The sequence below is a fragment of the Pelobates fuscus genome, chromosome 5, assembly GCF_036172605.1.
Source record: "Pelobates fuscus isolate aPelFus1 chromosome 5, aPelFus1.pri, whole genome shotgun sequence".
Taxonomy (NCBI): Eukaryota; Metazoa; Chordata; class Amphibia; order Anura; family Pelobatidae; genus Pelobates; species Pelobates fuscus.
This window is the reverse complement of record NC_086321.1, coordinates 371,345,493-371,371,202: the sequence shown is the minus strand read 5'-3', so window position 1 is coordinate 371,371,202 and position 25,710 is coordinate 371,345,493. Positions and strand designations below refer to the sequence as shown.

General features: G+C 40.4%; 1 protein-coding gene across 1 annotated transcript in view; it reads right to left on the bottom strand.

Moving 5' to 3' along the window:
* MBTD1 (mbt domain containing 1) overlaps nt 1-25,710 on the bottom strand; it is a 45,271-nt gene that overhangs the window by 5,578 nt on the left and 13,983 nt on the right. The window contains exons 5-16 of the mRNA XM_063456182.1: nt 25,650-25,710; nt 24,440-24,522; nt 24,149-24,266; nt 22,667-22,801; nt 19,208-19,296; nt 18,879-19,113; nt 17,770-17,825; nt 17,561-17,665; nt 16,468-16,615; nt 14,695-14,777; nt 13,975-14,209; nt 12,724-12,801 (exon numbers count right to left, since the gene is read on the bottom strand). Of these exons, the coding sequence (XP_063312252.1) occupies nt 12,724-12,801; nt 13,975-14,209; nt 14,695-14,777; nt 16,468-16,615; nt 17,561-17,665; nt 17,770-17,825; nt 18,879-19,113; nt 19,208-19,296; nt 22,667-22,801; nt 24,149-24,266; nt 24,440-24,522; nt 25,650-25,710 (1,426 nt within the window). The remainder of the gene's footprint in view (nt 1-12,723; nt 12,802-13,974; nt 14,210-14,694; nt 14,778-16,467; nt 16,616-17,560; nt 17,666-17,769; nt 17,826-18,878; nt 19,114-19,207; nt 19,297-22,666; nt 22,802-24,148; nt 24,267-24,439; nt 24,523-25,649) is intronic.

The following is a 25,710-nucleotide window of genomic DNA, read 5'->3' as shown; positions in this document are numbered from 1 at the left end:
GATCCATCACAGTTCTCAGTCCTTTGAATAGTTGTGGGCGCCTCAGCTTTTTCAATCTGTCAAATTTAAGTTACGGTGCAGTAATCCATGATGGCTCTGGGACTCTGCAGTTGGATGCTTGCTTCCTCCCTTAGTTTCCTTACGTTACACAAGCACAATTTATTATTGGCTAACCTTTCATAATGCATCATACCATAAACATGTGTCGTAATGCTGCATCAAAAATTAAGGGGAAAAAAAAACCAAACAAATATCAAGATGCAGCAACGAGAAGAGTATAAGGTGGGAATCTGCACGGATATTCCTTCCTAGTGGGGACATTGCTGAAAAGCAGAAGCACGATGTATGTAAATGAGGAGTGGGCTTTTAGTTGTAGTTATATGAATTGTGTGCAGTGAGACCAGTACAGAGGACCATCTTACATCACAGCCAAACTGAGGGGAATACTCTATAGCGCACAGACTGTCCCTTTAACACTTTTCTTGTACATTATGGGCATATTTGAGATATTCTTACACACTATCTTTTCATTTTCTTTATAGTACGGATTTAATGAGAGCAGGATTTGGTAATAGTAGGAGTGGGGAGTATTTAGTATTTCCTTATAAACAAAGTCAAGATGGGTCATAGAAAAGACCACATTTTATTGCAATTGGAAAAAAGAAATTACAAGGTCATAAACATATATTTACAAAAAATAAAATGAAAGTCATATCCTATAGGAGGCTGCTGTGCATGCTGGTATGCAACTCTCTCTCTTTCTAGGACCTGCTAGTTGGAGGATTCCTTAGATCTGGAAATCAATTTAAGAATATGCAGCAATCAGAATGGAATTGGTAAAGCTACTTTCTTTATGGCTGGATTAATATGTACTATATGTATTCATGATACATCAATATGCAACCAAAAAACAAACACGAGTCCTGCGCATCCAGTATAGGTGTGCACATCCAGGTGGTACCACAATTTATTTGAGGACAAAGTTAATGCAGCAAACGTTTCGAGCAGCAGCCCTTTCTCAATGCCTGCTCAAAACGTTTGCTGCATTAACTTTGTCCTCAAATGAATTGTGGTAGCACCTGGGTGTGCACACCTATACCGGATGCGCAGGACTCGTGTTTGTTTTTTGGTTGTATATACACTGTTGGGACTTCAGTGTGGAGTATCTGCAGCACAGGTCTAATTTTTTATATATATATATATATATATATATATATATATATATATATATATATATATATATATATATATATATATATATATATATATATATACACACATATATATATATACATATATACACACACACACATACATACATACACACAATGCAGTGTGTAACCATTTTATTACAGGACCAATTGGGCACCATAACAACTTCTTTGGAGTTGTTATAGTGCCAGGAGGTTCCTGGCACTGGCTCACCTTTTGGGGTTAAACTGTTCACGAACCGTTTAACCCCAAAGTCTGTGCTCCAAAGCCAGTCCGCTCTGTCCACTATCCTTCCGCTTTTTAAAAATCTTGGCAATGGTGGCTTAGAGAATCAGCTGACCACTCTAAGCAAATCAGCGTCGCCCCTGCTCGAGGCTTTTGTTAGCTAGGATTTCAGATAGCGGAAGGATAGTGGGCAGAGCGATCCAGATCTGGAACACAGACTCTGACTTAAACTCTTCCCAAATGGTTCACTCGTAGAAGTAAGCCAGCGCCGGGGGACATCCCAGCACCAAAAGCTCTTAATTATTATAAAGTTCTTATGGTGCCTGGAGTGTTTATTTATGTAATTTTTTTTACTATTAAAAAACAAAAAACCCAGTACAACTATAATCAAGGATAAAAAATTACTAAAAACATATCACATCTTTCCTCTGCTGGACATAGTAAAATGTCACAGTTGTCAGATTTTTTTTTTTATTTTTTTTTAAACAAATAGTCATATACAGCTTAAAAATGGTTACGTTCAGTGATAATTTGTCTAGCATGTTACGAAAAAATAAAATATTATACCAAGCTAACCTAGTGTTCATAGCATAATGTGCATTCAGTATCATTAGTGTTGAAAGAACCTTTTTATTAACTATTGGGAGGTACTGGGTAAATAGCAGATTCTGATTGGCTGGTGGCATGTGCTCTCTACAGCTAAAAAAAAAAAAAAAAAAAAAAAAAAAAAAAAAGTCTGTCACCACAGCATGTGATACTATTCCAAGATGGCTGCCTACATTGTAAAATCTTCTAATTAGCTTACAATTATTATACATTGGTTATATAAAATATATGGCTCTTTGGGCTCTTTTGAGCTCTCCCCGACCTAATTTCTGTCTCTCTGTCAATCCTTGCATTGCAATTCCAGACTGCAGGTGGCTGAGCTGTAGGTGGCCAGGAAACCACAGCTTAATACCTGTTTGATATACAACACAGTGGTGGCACTTAAAGGCTCTTTGCACCATAAGCACTACAATAAGCTGTAACAATATAAGAAGCTTTAGTGGTTATGGTTCTTATAACATCCCTTTATGAAACTCATTGCAACCGGGGACAACAAATGCACATATACTATATTACTCATACAATTAGGGAATCGTTATCTCAACACTCAGTCCATTCTTGTATCATTGGTTACATTGATAAAATGGCAGAGGCACCTATAATAAATGATTTACTAGTTACTGCACATTTTTACAGGTCTACATGTATCATTTACACTGGGCTTAAAACCTTCATTCGCCACTTGCCTTTGACGTGTGAAAATGTAACCCTGGCGAGAAGACATTCACTCCTGGTGAGTGTGTCATGAATCATCCAAGCTTCCAATGGCGATTAACCAGCTACTAGTGTAGAAATTGTAAGCCTTGATTTAGAGATTTTTTTAAATTTTCTTTTAGTACCTACCACTGGAAAACGAATATACTCTGGTCAATTTCTTGCATTACTAATATTAAAGGATCACTATAGTGTCAGGAAAACAAACTCGTTTTCCTGACACTATATAATCCTTAGGCTCCCCCCCCCCCCTTGCTCAGGGCCCCCCCTCCCACTGGGCTGAAGGGATTAAAACCTCTGTGTTGGTGACCTCTCCTCCCCTTCAGACGTCAGCTCCCGAGTCGAGCGGAATGCGCATTAAAAACGCCCATAGGAAAGCATTTCTCAATGCTTTCCTATGGACGTTCTGGTTGCTCAATGCGATTTTTGCATTAAGCTTCGGGGGGAAGCGCCTCAGCCACTAGAGGTTGGATTAACCCTGCAATTTAAACATAGCAGTTTCTCTAAAAGTGGTCTGGGTGACTATAGTGGTCCTTTAAATGTTAGCTCTTTTGATAGAAGAATAAAAATTCTTGGGTCATTGGGGAAAGAAAAGGGAGGACCGTTTCTCGCATTCTACAGCCAAGTCTGTCGCTCATTCCCACCAACGAAACCCATAGCAATGTGCAATTGCATCACAGAGCTCCACTTCAATAAAAATGTACTATATTGTGCAGAATGCACGAGTGCACCACCGAGCTCCACAGCCAATATATACGAACAATAATGTGGAATGTGTATGGGTACACAGAGCCATGCAGTAATAAAACACACAGCAACATAAAACAAATAAATAAGTCTCAAAATATTTTAGAAGGAAAACAAACCACATTTGTAGTGATATTAGATGTCCCTAGCAGACAATACTTTATGGGGTGGGGGAAGGAATGGGAGCTCACTATAGAAGTCACCTGACTAGAGGAAGCAGTAAATCACTGTCATGTGCCCCTGGGTTTGACCACCTCACAAGTAATTGTCCCTGGGCAAGACACCTAATGATATATACAGTATCTACCTACCTCAAATCCTAGTGTGCAAGGATAGTTTATTCAGGGCCTTCTTAACCTCTAAATATAGTCTTTCTATTATCGTACAGCGCTGCAGAATATGTTGGCGCTATATAAATGCTAAGAATAAAGTCCTCATGTACATTTTACCTTTAATTTCTAATGTTGTGTTCAAGAATTCAGCAGTTTGCAGGTTTAATTTTTTTAAGGATATTTTGGTTGGCCCATGTGTTTCGGAGCACAAATCACGAAACCACACTATTTTCCAGCATGCACCTGACATCATCATCCCGATTGGCTGCCAGTTTACAGTCACCTGGGGCACTGGTGAGAAGTCGGCAGGGGAGGCCAATGGATCAGAGACATGCTCAAAGACTATGCCACATTAGCATTTTCGTCTGGATGCATTAAGTCTAAGCTGCAGTCATGTGACATAAAAACCAGACACTGATAGGTCGAGAGACTAATTGTTTCCAAATCACCAAAAAGGCTTCTCCTAAGGGAATGTTATGTGTTAAAAAGCAATGAGCAATTAAAGGACCACTATAGGCACCCAGACCACTTCAGCTCAATGAAGTGGTCTGGGTGCCAGGTCCCTCTAGGATTAACCCTGCCTGCTGTAAACATAGCTGTTTCAGAGAAACTGCTATGTTTACATATGGGTTAATCCAGCCTCTAGTGGCTGTCTCATTGACAGCAGCTAGAGGCGCTTCAGCGCCAGCGTCCATAGGAAAGCATTGAGAATTCTTTCCTATGGACTGACTGAATGCGTGCACGGCTCTTGCTGCGCACTCGCGTTCAGCCGATGACGTCCAAAGGAGGAAATAGTTTGTTTTCCTGGCACTATAGTGGTCCTTCAAATTGAAGATTTTAAAAGAAGATCAAATATGGAGCACTCCATGTGGTCTAGGCCAGGGGTAGGCAACCTACGGCACTAGTGCCATGCACGGCACTCGAGGTGTCTTTCCACGGCACTCAAGGCTGCTAGAGCCAAACAGGGTCTGGCCTATCAGGAGTCTCAGTGAAACTTCAGATATCTGCTAATACAAAGAGGTAGTGAAGGACAATCCTCAATTTATGCATTGCAGCACGTAGAGGTAGTGATCTCAGCTCAGTTCCTCCCAGCACTTGTGAATAGGAATCCACACTGTAGTAGAGCAGCCCACAGCTGATGTTGCAGCTCCTGTCCTTGACCTGTACCTGCCCAGGCTGGTCCCCACTGGAACCCAGGGAAGCCACCCACACTGCTAGATATACACAGACCTGCAGAATAAGCCTCCCCTCATACAAATAATACGAACAGCCCACACACAAACCTACACACAAACGCAACACCGCTAACAATCTACATACATGCACACAATCCCACATGCAGCCCCTCACATGCAAAACCCCAAACAGCCCCCATACACTACCTAACACACAATGTGACATATCCATCTACACACAATTCCACAAGCAGCCCTCATACACAGCCCACATTCATATGTATCATACACGATACCATAAACTACTAATGAACATATACAATATAATAGCTCATATACACAAAAATACAACGATACAAAGCAATTACAGTATAAATAACACAAGCAGAATACGGCAGCACACACACCTCAATTTAAAAAAATAGGATCGGCAGGGCAGTTTTAAGGAAATTGGGGGCCCCAAGCAAAATGGACATGGTGCCCCCCCTCCTCTCCCCTCCCCCCCGCACGCAAATCCTACAGGAGCCACAGCATAGCCATACAGTTTAAGTTCACCCACACTTTATATAAATAAAAAAAGGTTTACAGTGCAAATACTGCTGTTGCATATAATGTGCATAAAACTTGAACATTTTCAACAATTGAAAATTCCCTGTGTTCTCCTCATCTCCCCTTCTCCTCACCCCCCCTCCCTGTGTTCTCCTCACCCCCCCTCCCTGTGTTCTCCTCATCTCTCCTTCTCCTCACCACCCCCTCCCTGTGTTCTCCTCATCTCCTCACCCCTGTATTCTTCTTACTCCTTCCCCCCTCCCTGTATTCTTCTTACTCCTTCCCCCCTCCCTGTATTCTTCTTACTCCTTCCCCCCTCCCTGTATTCTTCTTACTCCTTCCCCCCTCCCTGTATTCTTCTTACTCCTTCCCCCCTCCCTGTATTCTTCTTACTCCTTCCCCCCTCCCTGTATTCTTCTTACTCCTTCCCCCCTCCCTGTATTCTTCTTACTCCTTCCCCCCTCCCTGTATTCTTCTTACTCCTTCCCCCCTCCCTGTATTCTTCTTACTCCTTCCCCCCTCCCTGTATTCTTCTTACTCCTTCCCCCCTCCCTGTATTCTTCTTACTCCTTCCCCCCTCCCTGTATTCTTCTTACTCCTTCCCCCCTCCCTGTATTCTTCTTACTCCTTCCCCCTCCCTGTATTCTTCTTACTCCTTCCCCCCTCCCTATGTTTTTCTTACTACTGCCCCCCATGTTCTTCTTACTAACTCCCCTCCCACCCTCCCTGTGTCCTTCTCATTCCCCTCCCCCTGTGTCCTTCTCATTCCCCTCCCCCTGTGTCCTTCTCATTCCCCTCCCCCTGTGTCCTTCTCATTCCCCTCCCCCTGTGTCCTTCTCATTCCCCTCCCCCTGTGTCCTTCTCATTCCCCTCCCCCTGTGTCCTTCTCATTCCCCTCCCCTTGTGTCCTTCTCATTCCCCTCCCCCTGTGTCCTTCTCATTCCCCTCCCCCTGTGTCCTTCTCATTCCCCTCCCCCTGTGTCCTTCTCATTCCCCTCCCCCTGTGTCCTTCTTACTCCCCTCCCCCTGTGTCCTTCTTACTCCCCTCCCCCTGTGTCCTTCTTACTCCCCTCCCCCTGTGTCCTTCTTACTCCCCTCCCCCTGTGTCCTTCTTACTCCCCTCCCCCTGTGTCCTTCTTACTCCCCTCCCCCTGTGCCCTTCTTACTCCCCTCCCCCTGTGCCCTTCTTACTCCCCTCCCCGTGTGTCCTTCTTACTCCCCTCCTCGTGTCCTTTTTACTCCCCTCCCCGTGTCCTTTTTACTCCCCTCCCCCGCCCATGTTCTTTTTACTCCCCCCCTTCCCTGTAGCGTGGCCGAGCTCAGGGTGCACTTCCTGTCAGTCCGGCCGGGAACAAGAAACTGAATCTCCTGTACCGCGTGGTACCCGGCCGGACTGACAGGAGGAAGAGGAGCTCGGCCACGCTACAGGGAAGGGGAGGTGACGAGAGCGGCAGTGCTGCAGCCGCCTGAGGCTCTCTATAGAGCGCTCAGGTGGCTGCAGCCTTATAGGAAGCGCCGGCCCTGTTTAGGGGCCCATGCCAGCTCGGGACCCAAAGCAATTGCTTGGTTAGCTTGCCTGGTAGCGACGAGCCTGAGGATCGGCACGCTACGGGACATCACAATCCTATATTGGCACAGTGCTGCTAAAAGGTTGCCTACCCCTGGTCTAGGCTAAACAACACCTTTAAATGTTACCAATATCAGCATTTTAGGATTTCAGGGAAAATAAAGTAGGTCATGTTTTTAGTATAAAGCAATTATTTACCAAAATCTGCAGGGTGCCTATCTAGCTCTGGTTCCTTGCTATAAGCGTGTACAATTTCTTGTAGGTCTCAAACTATAAACAAATTATTCTGGTACACTAATGGATAATGTGCTCAAACGTAACATTTATAAGACATTACATTAAAAATCTACTTCTAAAAAAACAAAACAAAACCACAACCCTTTGTTACATGAGGGCTTTGTCAGTTTGTGCATGAGGTTTGACAGATCTTTCATATCCCAATTTCATTGGCTTGTCTGTGAATACTCAGTATTTAGAGCAGGTCTTAAAGGGACCCTCCAAGCACCATAACAACTTCACTAAAACCCTTCAGGTGACAATACAACTTCAAGGGAAGTTGATATGGTGCTAGGAGGTTCCTGGTAGCAGGTTACCGTTAACGAACGGTTTTACCAAAATTGTTCAATCTAATGTCAGATAGCTCTGCCCCTCTCCACCAAGGCCCAAATCAGGAAGCCGGATAGCTCTCAACCAATTACTAGCTACCTATTCATAAAACAGCTCGAAAAACCTGTTTTTCTCAGGGGTGTGAACGAAGAGCTAATGAAACTGATTGTTGAGTAATTTCACTTATTTATTTCTAAGGTTTTCATTCTCCATTTTGGGGTTTATCTTCATTGGGTCAATTATTTTTCATAAAAGCAGCTGGATACAACTCTACTCAGTCTAATCCACAGTTAATGAATTAGTTGACTGCGCTTGAATTCAGCCCTTAACGGTGCACAGTTTATAGGACAGTCTAAATTATGCTGGACAGTTTGGATGGAATGTTGAAAATTGCAAAAAGTTACAGTCAATAAATAATTAGTCCCATATTTTGTTGACTGATCACAAAATTGCTCTTTTTCCAAATAATCTAGATAGTTGACCCAAACTTTGGTTACAATTTACTTCTGACAGTCAATAATTTGACGTTTGACCTGTTACACACTGACTGTAAATATTCTGGGTGTTTTTTTTAATTCAACCCATTTTTCTTTTTTTGTAAATAGAAACCTATTCCGATTTTACAATTTGTCTAATAAATGTTACATTTCACCACATTATTCACTAGTCTGCCAGAATAATGGTATTTATGGTGTAAGTTCACATCCTAGTCAGTGCGATTATTTTTAAGATTTTAAAAAGAAGGCAGGAATACTCCATTGATATAACACAGATGTCATCACCCAGGGTACAATTACCCAGGTGAGATGCAGCAATGCTTACTTTATTTCTGTTTTGTTAGGTCAGGGGCGGCAAAGCACTGAACCTCAGCGGCCGTAGATCTGGCAAAGCTGTAGTTTTGCATAGGCTGTGGGTTTATCCCTTTGGGGCCCCTGTGTAAAGAAGCCCCGCTCGAAGCCCGATCCTAAAATCTGTGTTAAAATCCCTTTACAGCTATGTGATAATACCACTGGTCACTTTCCGCAACGCAACAAAACTTTAATGGGGATGTTACACAGCAGAGAAGGAGAAGAATCATTTTTTTTTTATAATTTGGCTTTGGGTAATGTGTGGCAGTGCAGTGCTGCATTAAGTGGGAAAGGGTGAATTTATTTTTATGGTTACAATATACTTCCTCATGGTGTTGAAGTATGGCAGATAACGGCTACTGAGGTTTTTCTGGTTTACTTAAAATCCAGACAGACATCCTATTGCGCAACATGATAAAAGCTTGTTAGTTACAAAAATTAGTACAAACTGAAAAAAGGCGTAACACCAACTTAAAGCCAATTCACACGCACAAGGGTTACACTAAGAACCATGACCACTTCAGTGATTTGAAGTGGTTATGGTGCCTGGAGTGGGTATATATAGCATTTCACAATGAAACTCTGCACATATTGAGTTTAACTCCACCACAGGCAACGTCATTGGAGAGTCGTTAGCCAGCCTGAAGCTAGAGTTCTGGGCTGGCTAATGTAAATTCTGTGCATATTTCTATGCGTGGAATCTCCGTCATTGGCAGAGAGGGCCCAGTGGACACTGCCAGCACTGCAGAAGCCAGATTCACATCACCGGCAATAGAGGCCCATCAGCCCTTCTCAGGGACCCAGGCAAGATGGAAAACCATTGCAAAAGGGATTGCCCCATTAGCGGAAAATGGGGCGATGCTTGGAGTAACCCTTTAATTGTATGGTGGAACATCCCCTTTAAGAGGTTGAAAATGTCTGAATAGGTTATGCATTGTAACATGTAAAACATAAGAAATGCATTTTATCAACAGTGAAACATTTGATGTAGATAAAACACAGAAAAATCCTCACCAAGAAATGTAGCAAGCATGGTTTCCTTTGGCATGGTGTAGGAGGATTTAGTGTAAGGTTGCCATATTTATTAGGTTACAGTTGGTTATAGTCTGTATAATTATATCGTTAAAGGGACACTCCATTCACACACATTAGGGACGTTGTCTAGATTAGATTATAGTTGGTTTTACTGGATCATACTGACAGCCACTAGAGGTGCACTGACCATGTAAAATTCAAGCCACGGAACTTTGCAACTCCTAGGAAAATGTGGGCAGTGGGGGCTGAATATAAATAGTGAAAGTGGCATATTCTTTATATACTTCCACCCAAACCTGTAATGTCCTGCATTCACTCCAAAAATAGTGAAGTAGTAGTTGAGCTGTTGGATTTTTAACATAGGGCAACTCCCAGGCACATTTGCTGTGCCCATAGGTCACTGCTTATTTAATAAGCTTACCAATAGAAAGCTGTGTAATCTGAGATACTTCCTGGCTTGGAGAAAGTTCACTCTAGATCCTGCACAGCCTCAAGATATGCAGGAAATGCATGCAAGTCATTTGATTATTTAAATTAGCATATTTTTAAATATATTATACATAAAAAGGCATAGGTTAAAGAAAGCCAAGGCACTTCAATCCTGTCCTAGCCTTCAGCATCACGGGAATGTAGTTCACAAATATTTCTAAGGGTGTGGGAATATACAGAAGAATTTCAAGTTACACAGTCCTTTTGAGAACTTATCCGTCCACTAATCCTTCCAGAGATGAATCTTACAGTAATACGATCAAAATAATGACAGAATTCAACCATTACTTTATAACACTGTGATAAATACTCCCATTGTGGAAGTAAAACAGGGACATGGGACAATCTTGCAATAAGCACTTTGAGTGTCCCATTAAGACATTTATTGTACACTTCTATAAACCACCTCACGACAGAGACAGCCAGTGCATCATGGGAAATGTAGTTAAAAAATCAAATGCCTTGTGACAATCAAGTCACTGTTACATTGAGATGTTTATATGAATTGATAGTCATACAATAAATAACGCATGGAGAGACTAATTGGTAACGACTATAACCAAATGGGAGCTAATCCTCACTAGTATTCCCTCAAATACCAACATAAATAGTCATCATCATAATAGAAAAAGAGAATGCACACCAAAAACTCATAATAATTACTAACCTGGTTTTAATGAACCAATTTCATATGATGATTATTACTAATATGCTGGGCATATGGATACAATATAGTTATGAGATATATACAGATGACCATGTTGATACATATGTTGCCTTTTTGACATTGTCTTTATACAACTTTATTCAATCAAATTATGTAAATGATTAATTTCCAATTAGCTTACATATTGGAGATAATTAATAAACATTTGATGCACTTATGATATATTTTTTTCGTTTTTTTGGTGTGTTTCTTTAAGATGGTGTTGGTTTATTATTACCAATAGTATTAGCATTTGGGTATAATGAGTAACCCTATATGTTTGTCACCACTTCTCCTTTCTTATATTTCCCTTTTCTCATCTAAATTAGGGGGTTGTAAGTACACTTTATTCCTCTAACCGTCTCTTATGCTTGATGGTGTGTGCGGTCTTATTTATTCTGTAGTGAGGTGTCTGCACATGTGCAGTACACTTCACGATATTTTTTCAGGTAATACAATGCTGATATTTGTGCACGCGCACATTAGTCCTTACGCGCATGCGCACACTAACTCTTATGTGGAACGCATCATCGCGCATGTGCGGCATAGATTGACGGTTGTTGTTCCAGGAACCTTAATGGTGATACGGGCATCTGTTATTGCGCATGCGCACTAGCGCGCGTTATTGCAGAGTAACCGAAAAGCTTCTAGTTCTTATGTTTGCAATATGCCATGAGGTTAGAAATATATGTGAATGCAATATTAATATCCCTTTGAATTATGTATGGTTTATGGATATTTTATATGAGGGGGGTGATACCGAGGACTGAAGTGATGATATCACTTTCGGATCTCCTCATCAAACTGATGGCCATCAGGTGGTTTATAGCTATATAAGGGGATTTGTGGCGAGTTCAGATATAACATACCCTTGATAAAGGCAACCAGGAGGTGCCGAAACGTTGGGGGGGTTATTTTTGTTTCCTGTTTCTGCCCTATTAGGCTTGTGAGAACTCTTGGTAAATCTTTATTGATTTTTTGTTTCATGATTTGTGCCTATTTTGTATCACTTTAGTTACTATTGTTATTTTTTGCCTGTATTTGAAATTGGTTCATTAAAACCAGGTTAGTAATTATTATGAGTGCTTGGTGTGCATTCTCTTTTCTATTATGTATATGAATTGATAGACCATATAAGACAGTCACATGGGATTCTATTTTGTCTGGTAAATAGAGTCAACCCAGCATGAAATACAGTGTCTGAAAAAGTCAGACAGAAGGAAGATGCGGTAACAGTACAGACACTAAAGGAACATTTGCCTAGTTTGATTCACTTTTAAAACGCTGCTTTTTGTCACATGAAAATGATAGGATTTGTATGTATATCTTTCATGAGTGATGGTAAACAACTTGTTTCCACTCCCTTCTCTATAAAAATAGAACAGATCTTTGTATATATTGTTTTCCTCTTTACAGAGTATTCCCTGGAATCCACAAGGATCAACCATGCTTGCTACATCTGTGTGTAAGAAGAGCATTATAACTTAAAGCAGCATTGCCATCAGTCTTTCTATCAATAAAAAAAAAAATCTCAGTGACTCGAGGGATTTTCATTACTTTTTGTGTCAAGCTACGGGGTAAAGATTTCCTTTATTTTTAGAGGAAGTAATAAAGGTAACGGGCAGTGTTAGGCCTTCTCCACTGGTCAGCTCATCACCCACAACGTGATTTGAATGTGAAATACAGAACCATCTGTTTGGGAGTGTGACTGGGGAGGCAGGATTCTCCCCAAAACACAATTTTCACAGTGCCCATCAGTATATTGTGGAGCTAGAATAGCTAGGAGGTTTTGGCTCGGTGTGAGGTAGCGATTCAGATTTCACTGGTGGTAATGCTGCTTTACGATAAAAAAAAAAAAAAAAAAAAAAAGAGTTCTAAACACAACAAAAAAAAATAAAGTTCATCCACCCACTTTTTTTGTGTCCCTTGTACTGCTGTGATTTGGATTTCTTCTTCTGCTTGGAGACACTGGACTGGTTGTCTTTTGTTGCTACGAAAGATAGTGGGGGAAAATATAGCGATGCGTTTTTATGACAGTTTTTATTAAGCACTAATAATTTAACATATAAAACGAGTAATAATACAAAATGTGTCAAATCAGTGGTAAAATGAGTCATACTGTCCAATGGAAAGAAAAAAAGGTATTGCAAAAACACCAACTATAAGTCCCCACTTAAAATATATCCCACCATGCTGATTGCCGTCCCCAACTCACCGACACAGTCCCCTTCTAAGAAGGTTATAAGGCTAAAACTTGTTCCTCTAGTCCAAGTTTTGGAATCTCAATATATGATGAAATAAACTAACAGTATCCGATTCAGGAAAACATGTGCTACACTTTATTCAGGTGTTATGTTCGACCATGTTCCTACGTGTGAGAATAGGAATACTTAAATTATTTCCTCTAGGGAATTTTTTGTGTCCTGTGATATCACTATTGTGGAAGTACCCCATGCACATTAGCACATCAATTCCTTCCATCTTCAGAATTAATTGGCTGAGAATCTCATTTGATGCGCTCAGCCACTGAATTAAAACGTACATGCCATGGTACACACAGCATTACATATTAATGAGATTCCCATACCATCTAGACATTGTGCTAGCAGAACGGCTTACAAATGTATAGACGGAGAAGAAAATAAAATAAAGAAATACATTTCGAAATAGGTTGTTTCCTTCCACCAGTCAGTCAAATCTCTGGCATAGATCTCTGTACTGAAGGAAAGGCGGACAGACTGAGCAGGAGAGACTTCCTACACATGGTTCTCTTGCTCTCCAAGGATCGCACAGACCCCATGTGTTCCGACTGCTATAATTTTTCCATAACCACAGCGAGGGGGTACAGGAACCAAGTGACTGACCTCGCATTTAAATTTTTACGCCCCCCAAAGAAAGTAACTGGTAAAGAAGAAATTCTGCAAAAAACAGCATTAGATAAACATGGGAGTTCTGCAGTTAAGCAGATTAGTTCTCAACATCAATGGGGCAAGGAAAAGGAATGAGCTTCCTGATGGTGCAGAATTAATGAGCACGGCCAAAAGAAGGTCAGATTAGTTAGAAAACTGATTCAAAAGTATATAAAATATTATACAAGAAGATTTACAGTGAGAGTGGGCGTTCGTAAAAGGAAAACGTCACGTCAGTAAGGACGGCAACTTACTCTGAGGGGCCGGAGGTTGTAGTTGGTAACCCGTTAACTGGCACCAACCGACGGGATAGAGGTCCGGCGATTCACAGTCTACCCATTGATCATACTCATCTTCCCAGCCGTCGAAATGAATCCTTAGCAAGCGATGGATGATGCGTGTTACCGTGGCAACACACACTAATCGAGGCTCCATCAGGTCCACAGCCTCCAGTTTCATTCCAACACGAAAGCCATGGTTGGGAACGTCCTAATATGGTGGGTGTAACAATATCTCACAAAATAAGGATTCAAAATAACAGCAAATGAAATAATAATTGCATCACATTGTACAACTTTACCTATAAATCATTTAAAAAATACTATTGTGCGGATCGGTATAACAAATTGATTTGTATATCTCATATATAAATAATTTCTTTTTTGGGAATTGTCAAAAAGTGTTTTTCTCCAGGAAATATGGATTTTTACAGCAGAAAAGAGGCAGCCATTAGTCTATCACCAGTGAACCTTCTATTCCCCGATCGTGGTGTGAACTCTACATGGATTCTTATTGGCTAAAATGTTTCTGTGGCTGTAAAGATAACAAGCAAGTTCTGTAACTCTTACATAGATTTTTGGGTTTACAGATCATTTAATAGTAAACCATGAATGTATGGCGATATTCTACCAGTATGTATGAATTTGAATCATGTAACTATGAAAAAGGCTTCCAAATGAATCATGTATTATTACCTTATTAAAGAACTTTACAGGAGCAGCTACGGATCCTGTTTCCCTGAGGTAGTCAAACCATTTGAAAGGTAGTTTTGTGTAGCCTGAAAAGACATGTGTTCCAAGATTTAGTTTAGGCATAAGGGGTCAGATTAGAGTAGAAATTCCACGCAGGGAGGGGGGGGGTGAGGAAAAAAAAAATTAGGAGTGGCACGGAACACTAATGGGGATGCCAAAATCCACATGCGTGTTTACAGGATTCTATAAACATAAAATATGCAGATCTAACAATTCAGGTCATACCGGCAAAAGATGTGGGACGGGGGGTTTGGCAAACCAAGAAAACAATTACTGGACACATTTTGCATCCTTAACAGATATGTCCTCTTGCTTTTCGTTTTAAAGAGTGACAGCATAAAAAACAATAAATAAGAATTCCTTCTAGAGAATATATTTCCTTTAATCAGACCTCAGCAGCACAGTATATTAGAAATGTCAAAATAAGCACTATTAATAATAACGTGGGAAATCTAAATTCTGACTTTAGAATGTATTTTTCCTTAATATGCCTCAGGAGCTCGTATTTTGCTATGCCCTGATTTCAAAGTCAATGCCCTTTTCTTGATCACACCATCCAATCAAAAATATGCCTTAGAAACTTATGTAGGTATTTGAGAAGCCATACAAAGTTGGAAGAACTCATGAAACCGCAACATGTGATTGTACCCAAATGATCATGTCCAGCTGCTCTGCTGAAAAAGTCTATAAATGCAGTCACACGGTTTTCCCACCCTGAACGGTTTTCAACCAGTTACCCGTTCCTTCTTCAGATGCTCATATAATTTAAAAGAAGGGAAATAAATGAATATATAAATAAAAACACCAACACAAATCCACGAACCGAGGGAGACTGCACTCATAGAGCCATTTCACAACACACAAACTACAATAATTAGCTGCAATTATAGTGCACAGAATGTTTCATTTTATTACATATGGACAGAAATGTTATTGTGTCATTCAGTTTTTCTCCTTGGGAGAAACAAGCAGAGGGGAAAAATAAACAGTCCTAAGAATATAATGGATAATAACCAAAGGGTAAAACACTCTAGATTTCCATAAATGAAAGACATATGCTTAGAACTCTGATCAAACGATCCTTATCCACTACGCTGGATCCCTTATAATATCTTAGAAAAGGAAAACAAACCGTTAACTAGGTAGAAAGAAGGCCTCACCACAAACAGTGTGCGGGTATGGAACAAATATCCCAAGGACATCTTCCACTGGTTTCTTTTGTCAAACTGATTGGGACTGCCCCGAGTGACTCTCAGTGTATCACTGCGGTCCACGTCAACAGAACCAATAATGAGAATATGAAAGAGTAAATTATGCATCATCGCGGCATCCTAGGGGATTGTCTATAGGTGCCATGGAGAGCTCCGGATAAATAAATTGCTTAACACTGGCTAGATTTGCTGGTAAGGCATTAACATTTCTATTTAAATATTGAGTGGACCTGCCAGAGAAACCTCATCTGGCAGTGGATTCCACATTTTAACCACCCTGTCTGTACCTAGTAATACAAACTATAACCAGTGGATTCCAAATTTTCTGCTCTGAGGACTGTAGTTTACAAAAAAAAAAAACCTGCAAGTATGTCTGGGTTCCCCTGGCAAAAAATAAAAATAAATACACAGCAAAATAAATCAAATAAAACTAAATATTCTTGGAGACCGAGAAGGAGCACTCGCTGAAATATCAGTAGATAGTATAGTCTGGAATATTATTTACCTCGTGGCGGCGTTAATTCAATCTTGTTAATTTCACAGAAACCAACAGGGAATATTGATGGAGACAACGCGTGGTAACAAAACCAGTCCGAACCATCAGCTGCTTCAGAGCCGTCGATCCCAATCATTAGGAATCCTTCAGCCAGAACCTGGAACACGGAATAGACACAGGGTGAACACGGAACAGACACAGGGTGAACACGGAACAGACACAGGGTGAACACGGAACAGACACAGGGTGAACACGGAACAGACACAGGGTGAACACGGAACAGACACAGGGTGAATAATTCTCTCAAATCAAATGTTCGTTATACAGGAGGACACTTTCAGAGAGAACAAACCTTGGAACAGTTCCCTCACATTCGAAAAATACAAATGTTAAATAGTGAAACTTTCTTCTATACCAGTGGCTTCCAATCCTGAATTACTGGCTGTAAGTGTAATGATGTGCTTGTTCTAGAGGTTGCAGAATTTTAAAAAAATGGCACAAAAAGGTCAGTGAAATCGAATTACTTGTAAAAACGGTACAAAGATTGGCCATATGGATAGGTGGCAGAAATGCTTATCTATGCTGTTAAAGAGGAATATGACAATTGAAATGGGATTTTTTTTTTCATTATTCGACAAATTAAAGCCCTACATGACTTCTAGATGTAGTTCAATCTTTTCATTAATTTAGAATATGAACATTTCCCGACTTTGACAAACTCTTTCAGAAGACACGGGTGTTTATGCATTAAACCCTGAAATGTAGTGAAATATAATCCAAGCTATAAAATGAAGGCTGGAATATTCATAACTAGAGTGGACGTGGAGAATTTGTCCAAATCACCCATTTGCAAATCGTTTGTCAGCTCCCTACAGCTCTTTTCACTGTTTAGTGAATAAACCCCACAGGATTGTTCATTAAATTGTAGTTTGTCAGCACATTTTTGGCTAAAATAGTTGGATTGAGTTGGATTGGATAGTTGGATTGAGGAAAAAAAAATAATATCCAAACCTTCAGCACTACAGATGTTGTGGACTACAGCTCCCATAATGCATCTGGAGTGCCGAGGGTGTTCTGTTGGTAAATAGGATCATGGAATTACCTTTCTGATAGTTGCTACACATATTGCCGATAAGTTTAAGGGATCAATCGCTTCCAGTTTCATCCCTTCTTTGAACCACTCCAAACCCTGGTCAACGTCTTTCACCTAAAACATTGCATACCATCAAATATTGGTATATATAGCAGAAATGAATGCTGAAGACAGCAAAACTGATCATTACACATAAACAATAAAAACCATGTGTTTACCTTCGTGAATAGAAGTGGGGGGGCATCATAGTGCGATTCCTGTTTTTTCAAAATGTCTAGAAACCGGAAAAAGCACATGTAAAACAAGAGTCTGTAATCATGTCGTAAGAGCTTTGAGCACTACAATTAGGAAGCTATGTTTCCTGGTCCTTCCACAGGGATCACAGTTAAATGGAAACTCCAGTGCCAGGAAAACAATCCGTTTTCCTGGCACTGCAGGTCCCCTTCTCCCTCCCATCCCCGGTTGCTGAAGGGGTGAAAACCCTTTGAGGTCACTTACCTAAAACCCCCGCCGATGTCCCTCGGCGGTGGTTTCTGCTCGCTGCCGCTCCTCCCATGCATTATGTCGGCCAGTGGGCGAGACTGATCCCGCCCTGGCTGGGGAGACTTAATGCGCATGTGCGGCAATGCCGCGCATGCGCATTAGAGCACCCCATAGGAAAGCATTGAAAATGCTTTTCAATGCTTTCCTATGGGGAATTAAGCGACGCTGGAGGTCCTCACACAGCATGAGGATGTCCAGCGACGCTCTAGCACAGGTTTTCTGTGCTATAGAGCAGGAAGTGCCCTCTAGTGGCTGTCTAGTAGACAGCCACTAGAGGATGAGTTAACCCTGCAAGGTAATTATTGCAGTTTATGAAAACTGCAATAATTACAGTTGCAGGGTTAAGGGTAGTGGGAGTTGGCACTCAGACCACTCCAATGGGCAGAAGTGGTCTGGGTGCCTGGAGTGTTCCTTTAAGTTCAATAACATTGATGGGAAAGAAGAGATAACTGAGGTATTCCTAGACCAAAATTATACAAAGATTTAAAGGGCTACTGTCACTCCCCAGAATATTACAGATTCGGTTTACTTAGAACTATATTTAACAAAAATTTGCATTTCTAAGGTATGAGTAATACAATTAGATGTAGAGCTCTACATCTCTCCATCCTGCAGCGGGAGTGTCCATCTTAGCTCCCTGGCAATCACTGTTAGAAGCTCTGTCCTTGGCACATGGCAGTCAGAATATAGAAAGCATACAAAGCAGAAATTAAACAAGGTTTCTGCTTCTCCCTCTCCATTTGTTTGACCTGGCTTTGGATGTGCCCTTCTGAGTAATATATACCTGTTCTCTTAAATCGATGCCCAATACTTCGAGACCATCCAATATGATGAATCAGAGGACTGTACATATGGCACCAAAAATCGTCAGTTTTGTCTTCACTTTCTTCATAGACCAGACGTAGCCTCCCTCCGATCACGCTGTCTACTATTGCGACCCGTGTCCGGCAAAGATGCGTTTTGTCCACAACCTCTACCCTCATCGAAGGTTTAAAAGGATATTGCATACTGTCAGACACCTGATAAGGGCAGAAAACATCCACAATAAAATGAAGATAAAACCCATACAGAAAATCACCCTAAAGCAAAATACTTTATATCTGAAATATTTACCTTTTGAGAAAAGTCAGGAGGCAGCGTCTTGGCACCCGTTAGTCTTTTAACCAAAAAGGCTTTCCAATTTGTGTATTTGTGCTGAATTGCTGAGTAATTGGAGAAAATAAATAACAGACAATACATTTAACACTTCTATAAATTAATTTAAATGGATAATTCCCAATATAATCAAATACGTGTTATTTTTTTAGAGGACCCCTTAAGTGCCAGCATTAAAATACTAATAGAGTGACCAAAGGGGGTCTGAAAGGTCAGCTAATCAAATACTATGTAGTGCTTTGCAGGCCCTCCTCTCATCCTTACCATTTTATGAGGAAACACGTGAAAATACCTTTAACCCGCACAGTCTACTCTAACAAGCATAGCGCAGATAGCACTGCGTCATAATAAGTCACACAGCTATTTACATGAGATCATTTAGCAATCTTGTGTAGTGTTTAGAGATTGGTTCTTTAACTGCACGGATTGATCTAAAACTGGCGCAAACGTTAAAGGGACACTATAGTCACCTGAACAACTTTAGCTTAATGAAGCAGTTTTGGTGTATAGAACATGCCCCTGCAGCCTCACTGCTCAATCCTCTGCCATTTAGGAGTTGAATCCCTTTGTTTATGAACCCTAGTCACACCTCCCTGCATGTGACTTGCACAGCCTTCCATAAACACTTCCTGTAAAGAGAGCCCTATTTAGGCTTTCTTTATTGCAAGTTCTGTTTAATTAAGATTTTCTTATCCCCTGCTATGTTAATAGCTTGCTAGACCCTGCAAGAGCCTCCTGTGTGTGATTAAAGTTCAATTTAGAGATTGAGATACAATTATTTAAGGTAAATTACATCTGTTTGAAAGTGAAACCAGTTTTTTTTTTCATGCAGGCTCTGTCAATCATAGCCAGGGGAGGTGTGGCTAGGGCTGCATAAACAGAAACAAAGTGATTTAACTCCTAAATGACAGTGAATTGAGCAGTGAAATTGCAGGGGAATGATCTATACACTAAAACTGCTTTATCTAGCTAAAGTCATTTAGGTGACTATAGTGTTCCTTTAAATCAATCCTTACTGGTTTATCAATATATAACTGGATGGTGCAGTGTGACCTGAATGATTAATGCAGACAGTTCTAGCACTATCTACATAGCCATCTGCACCTGGACACACCTGTAGCTACAGCAGCACATCAGAAACTAGTAAGTGACAAATTAAAAAATAAAAAGCACCCCTTTACGCCATAATTTTCCCATTTCTCTAAAATATTAACCTGTTAATGACCGGACGGTCATGAAAAAAAACACACACGATGTGTATTTAGTGTTAAATACACAGGACTGAAGAATCTAATAAGTTATGTTAGAGTCTATCCTATGAAACAAGGCAAAAAACGCAATTGGTTTAGGTTGTTTTATTTTCTTACGCTTCTAGGGTAATGTCAATAACACTTGGATGTACTGTGTTTCATTTAGCCAACCAACTTCCTTGACTTGTTCCTATGAGCATTTTATTTTTCTAACAGAGATAAGAGAGTCTTTAATAGTTGGGCGAGGAGAGGAGCCACCATATGGATGGTTTAAGATTCCAGGAATAATTAGTCACTTGTATGCATATGTTTAATGCGTTTTCTTATCAGGATATTTGTTTATTTTTTACCAACGTGTTACCGTAGTCACAAACAAAGGTTTTACATTTAAATTTTGTGACCTCTGATCTCTCTAAGCGGTACAAAGGGCACATAGATAAAGTTAGACACTAGGCACATTCATGTTTATGGCTGTCCCTACCCTCCTTTATGTCTGCTATTCTCGTTTCCATGGCAGTCCGTAAAAGGCAATATTTATGTAAATACCGCTCACAAATACCAATAATTATGGTTTAGTAGCTACTAATCTGTACAATAGCCCCTAACCCTTTTGTAATAAAACCATAACTATCTATAGTAAAATAAATACAAAATTCACCCAAAAATGTAGCAAAGTGGTGAGTACGTTAAAGATGTCACATCATGGTACAAAATGCGTACGAAAACACCGCCTCACTACAGGAAGCAGTGTTTTGGCAATTGCAGAAGAGGAGGACCCCAAAACACAAGTAGTTAAAGGAACACTATAGTCCCCTAAATGACTTTAGCTAAATAAAGCAGTTTTAGTGTATAGATCATTCCCCTGCAATTTCACTGCTCAATTCACTGTCATTTAGGAGTTAAATCACTTTGTTTCTGTTTATGCAGCCCTAGCCACACCTCCCCTGGCTACGATTGACAGAGCCTGCATGAAAAAAAAAAATACTGGTTTCACTTTCAAACAGATGTAATTTACCTTAAATAATTGTATCTCAATCTCTAAATTGAACTTTAATCACATACAGGAGGCTCTTGCAGGGTCTAGCAAGCTATTAACATAGCAGGGGATATGAAAATCTTAATTAAACAGAACTTGCAATAAAGAAAACCTAAATAGGGCTCTCTTTACAGGAAGTGTTTATGGAAGGCTGTGCAAGTCACATGCAGGGAGGTGTGACTAGGGTTCATAAACAAAGGGATTTAACTCCTAAATGGCAGAGGATTGAGCAGTGAGGCTGCAGGGGCATGTTCTATACACCAAAACTGCTTCATTAAGCTAAAGTTGTTCAGGTGACTATAGTGTCCCTTTAAACTTACACAATAAGTTAACAACAGAGTTAAACTCAAAAATAAGGCAGGTTTTCCATTTGCTGCACTGTTTGGGAGTAATGAACTCATGCTAAGAAGCGCTTTCATTTAATGGCAGCATGTTACTCATAGCCATCTCCATTGATACCAACAACCACATAGCATTACAAGGCAAGAAAAAGAAATACATCTCCATGAAGCGGTCACACTGGCTTTAATGCAGGACCAGCTACGGAGTTGCCATAGCAACCATAGCTCATGCACAGTGGTTCCTATGGATGGAGAGCAGAAGGACCACCTGTGGGAGGTCCGTTCTGTTCTTCCTGTCAATCAAGTCTTTGGCAGAGTCTAGTAAGGTAAGAGAGAAAACTATTTTTAAAAAGGTTTTTCTCCCAATTATACGTTTTCTAGCAACACTGCTAGCACAACGCATAGATGAAATATCATGCTCATTGCAAAGAGCAGAGGTGGTTTGGATGTGACAGTTCCTTTAATGTATTTAAATATAGAATAAATGTATTTCAATATATGAAATACTATACGTTTAATCAGATAGTGACAGGTGGCCCTTTTTACCTTCTAACATGAGAACCACGTTTTAATCTTTAGCAACTTTTATTAATCTCTATGGAGATGTTAAAACCTTCACCAGCTGCTAATTAACACTCATTAAAAATGTGTAAACTGCTTTTTTTTTTTTCACAATTACTGACTTGTCACTAAATGATGACACCGGCAAGGGAATGAGGCCACTGTGTGCTATATTTAGAAAGCAAACGCTACAAATAAGGGGAGAAAAAAAAAATAATTAGTCACATACTCTGTGGTGGGACTAATGGTTTTCCACTGCTTGCGCACCAGCCCACCGGATGGACATCAGGACCACAAATGTTACACCAGAAATCCAGGCTGGAATCGTTTTCAAAGCCCTCATATCTAAGCAGAGCGTTGTATCCTGCAAATACAGAGTTGAAAGGCGGATTGTCACTTTCTATTATTTCTCATATTCTGTTTACTTACATCCTAACTTTAAACACCATAACTACTACAATACTCTGCAGAGGTTGCGCGGCTTTGAATGTTCCTTTAACAAATAAGTGTTTGCGAAGTTAGAGGTGCAGAAATCCACACAGCTATCTTGGAATTAAGTGCATTATCTTGATTCCCTGTCAATCATAGTCATCAATGTTACACCTTCTGCTATTCAAGTTTCTGCCAAGAATTTTAAGAGTTGCTAATTGGGAAAGTTTGTGTACACCTCCCAGACTATTGTCAACTTGTTTTCAATTTGCTAGGACTAGACATTGCAGAGTAAAATTCCCCAGTGTTAGCATGAAGACCCCCCTTTTTTTTGGTTTAAATTATTTATGGTTCAAAGAGATCAAGGGGGCGGGCTAATTACTAGTTGGTCAACTCAGATACTTTTAGTTTACTTTTTATTGAAAAATTCACAAGTTAAGAGATTGGTACATCGTAATATGAGGAAATAGGATTAAGGTCAATTTTAAAATAAGGCGCTGGCTCCGCCCCTGATCAGCATACTTGGCTGACCTCATCAGAAATAATGATCTCAGCCAATTACAAATGTGAAAGGGTTGGATTGGCTGAGATTGTCAATTCTGAAAATCTCAGCAAAGGAAGCGGGTTGGTGGGTGGAGCCAAACGCTACCCTGGCCAATTAGCATCTACTCATAGAGATGCACTGAATCAATGCATCTCATGGGGAAAGTTCAGCGTCTCAGTGCAGAGCATGGAGATGCTGAACATCACACTGTGTAGCACTGCCCCAGGAAGCACCTCTAGTGGCTGCTAGATGTGTTCCTAAGCCTAAGATAGGCAACCTTTGGCACTCCAGATGTTGTGGACTACATCCCCCATAATGCTCTTACACCCATAAAGCTGGCAAAGTATCATGGGAGGTGTAGTCCAAAACATCTGGAGTGCCGAAAGTTGCCTATTGCCTGTCCTAGGCTGCAATAAAAACACTGCCTTTTCTCTGAACACACATACATAAAATGAAACTAAATAATCAATACAGATACAATAAAAAAAATAAAATATATATATATAGATTTTTTTTTTTTTAAATAAGTAGTTTTGCTCTACGAGCTCATTCCATTATCCTTTCTCCCAATACCTACAGAAGAAAGAATTATGAGAAAAGATAAGCACTGGTATGGAAAGTTAAATGAGCGCTATAAGAGTTTGTCTCTGCAGAGCTCACTATAGAAGTTGCAAATTCTGGCGATTTACAACAAATGCGAAGAAGAAACAACACGACATCCATAGAGCAATCACCAACCTGCTAATTTCACAATTCCGGCTATCCAAAACACTTTTTGTGGATGATTGTGGTCTGTGTTTGGAACTTCGACTCGAACACCTTCTGCAATGTCACCCCAACAATTTCCCATGGGTGCCTGGCAAGGAATCAAGGCATGAATAAAAACCACCTACCCTAATAACCATGCTTCACAAAAAAGCAATGCTTCACAATAACTAGCATCTCCATCATAAAAAATTTTTTGATTTAGAATAAGAAATCAGTTGGCTACTTTAAATGACAAGTCAACATCGATCTAAGACGACTTACATGTTTGAAGCAAGTGACAGGAGCTGCAGGTAGGTTATTGCTAGTGATGTAGCTTCCCCAGCTAAATCCTTCAACTGTGACAGCTGTCAAAGCAAGAAAAAATATATATGAAGAAAATGGCATTCTGCAATGTGAATGGTGATTCACTTTAGAATGCCATCAGAGTTACTTTACTCTACATGTTGTACTAGTAAAACTGGCAGCACATCTATATATCATGGAACACGACTTAAAGTGGCTCTGTCACCTTCTGGGGTCTTTGCAGACTTTGCAAAGACCCCAGTTGGAGATGGCTCAGTTTCCAGGATGGTGGCCTGGGGGTGGAGGAAAGGGTAGTTTTTACTTACCTGAACCTGTCCCTAGGGCTTTTCTATCCCTCACAGTCACTGCCATCTTGTTCAACGAGGTCCTCTTCATCTGCCAGGAACTGACATCGGCACTGTACATTGATGTCAATGGAGGATCCCGCGACACTGTAGGATCCTCCACAGACAGAGGCCTAGGCTTGACAGTGGTAGCTCTGCCTTTTGTCAAGCACAGGAAAAATACATACTTTAAACTCATATCTATTGACTGGGTTGAAATTTGAGGAAGTTTGTGGGGTAACAAAAGCCGCTTTAAAGGGATACTCTGGACACCAACCTAACTTAAAAGGGACACTGAATAAACTATAACCATTTCAACTCAATGAATTGGTTCTAGTGCCTTTAGTTCCCGTACACTCACTGTCCCTCCATTCCATGGTTAACAGTGAATGAGGGACCCTCGCTTCCCACAGTCACGCCCCCCTGGAGGTGTGGTTACGGCAGAGATTACATACTTCCTTATAGCCATACCGATTTATACCTCAGTTTCCCTTTAAATACATGTTTAAATTTGTAGTTTTGAATAACAAAAATGTGACATTCTGCAGTTTTCTGCAGCATAACTTCACATTGAGAGCTGTTGTGCGGGGATAAAAATGCCATTCCTTTGAACTTGCTCTAGGCCAGAAGTTGTCAGCCCTCGCTAGGTGTACCTAAACAATTTGGTATATCAGATGCCAATGGCAGGCAAACCTGGAAAACACGCAGTAGTCTTTGGCACCCAAATAAGGGAAAGGACATGAGACAGTAATCTATGTGGCTTTTTGCTACCCTGGGAATATAACAGTAATTATTGATTACAACATTTTTGGGGACAGGTGTTATCTAAATATATTAAGTCTTACCACTTTTGTTTAACGCTTGATTTTTCAGTGTTGCCTGATACTGAGCGTAAGCTGCCAATTT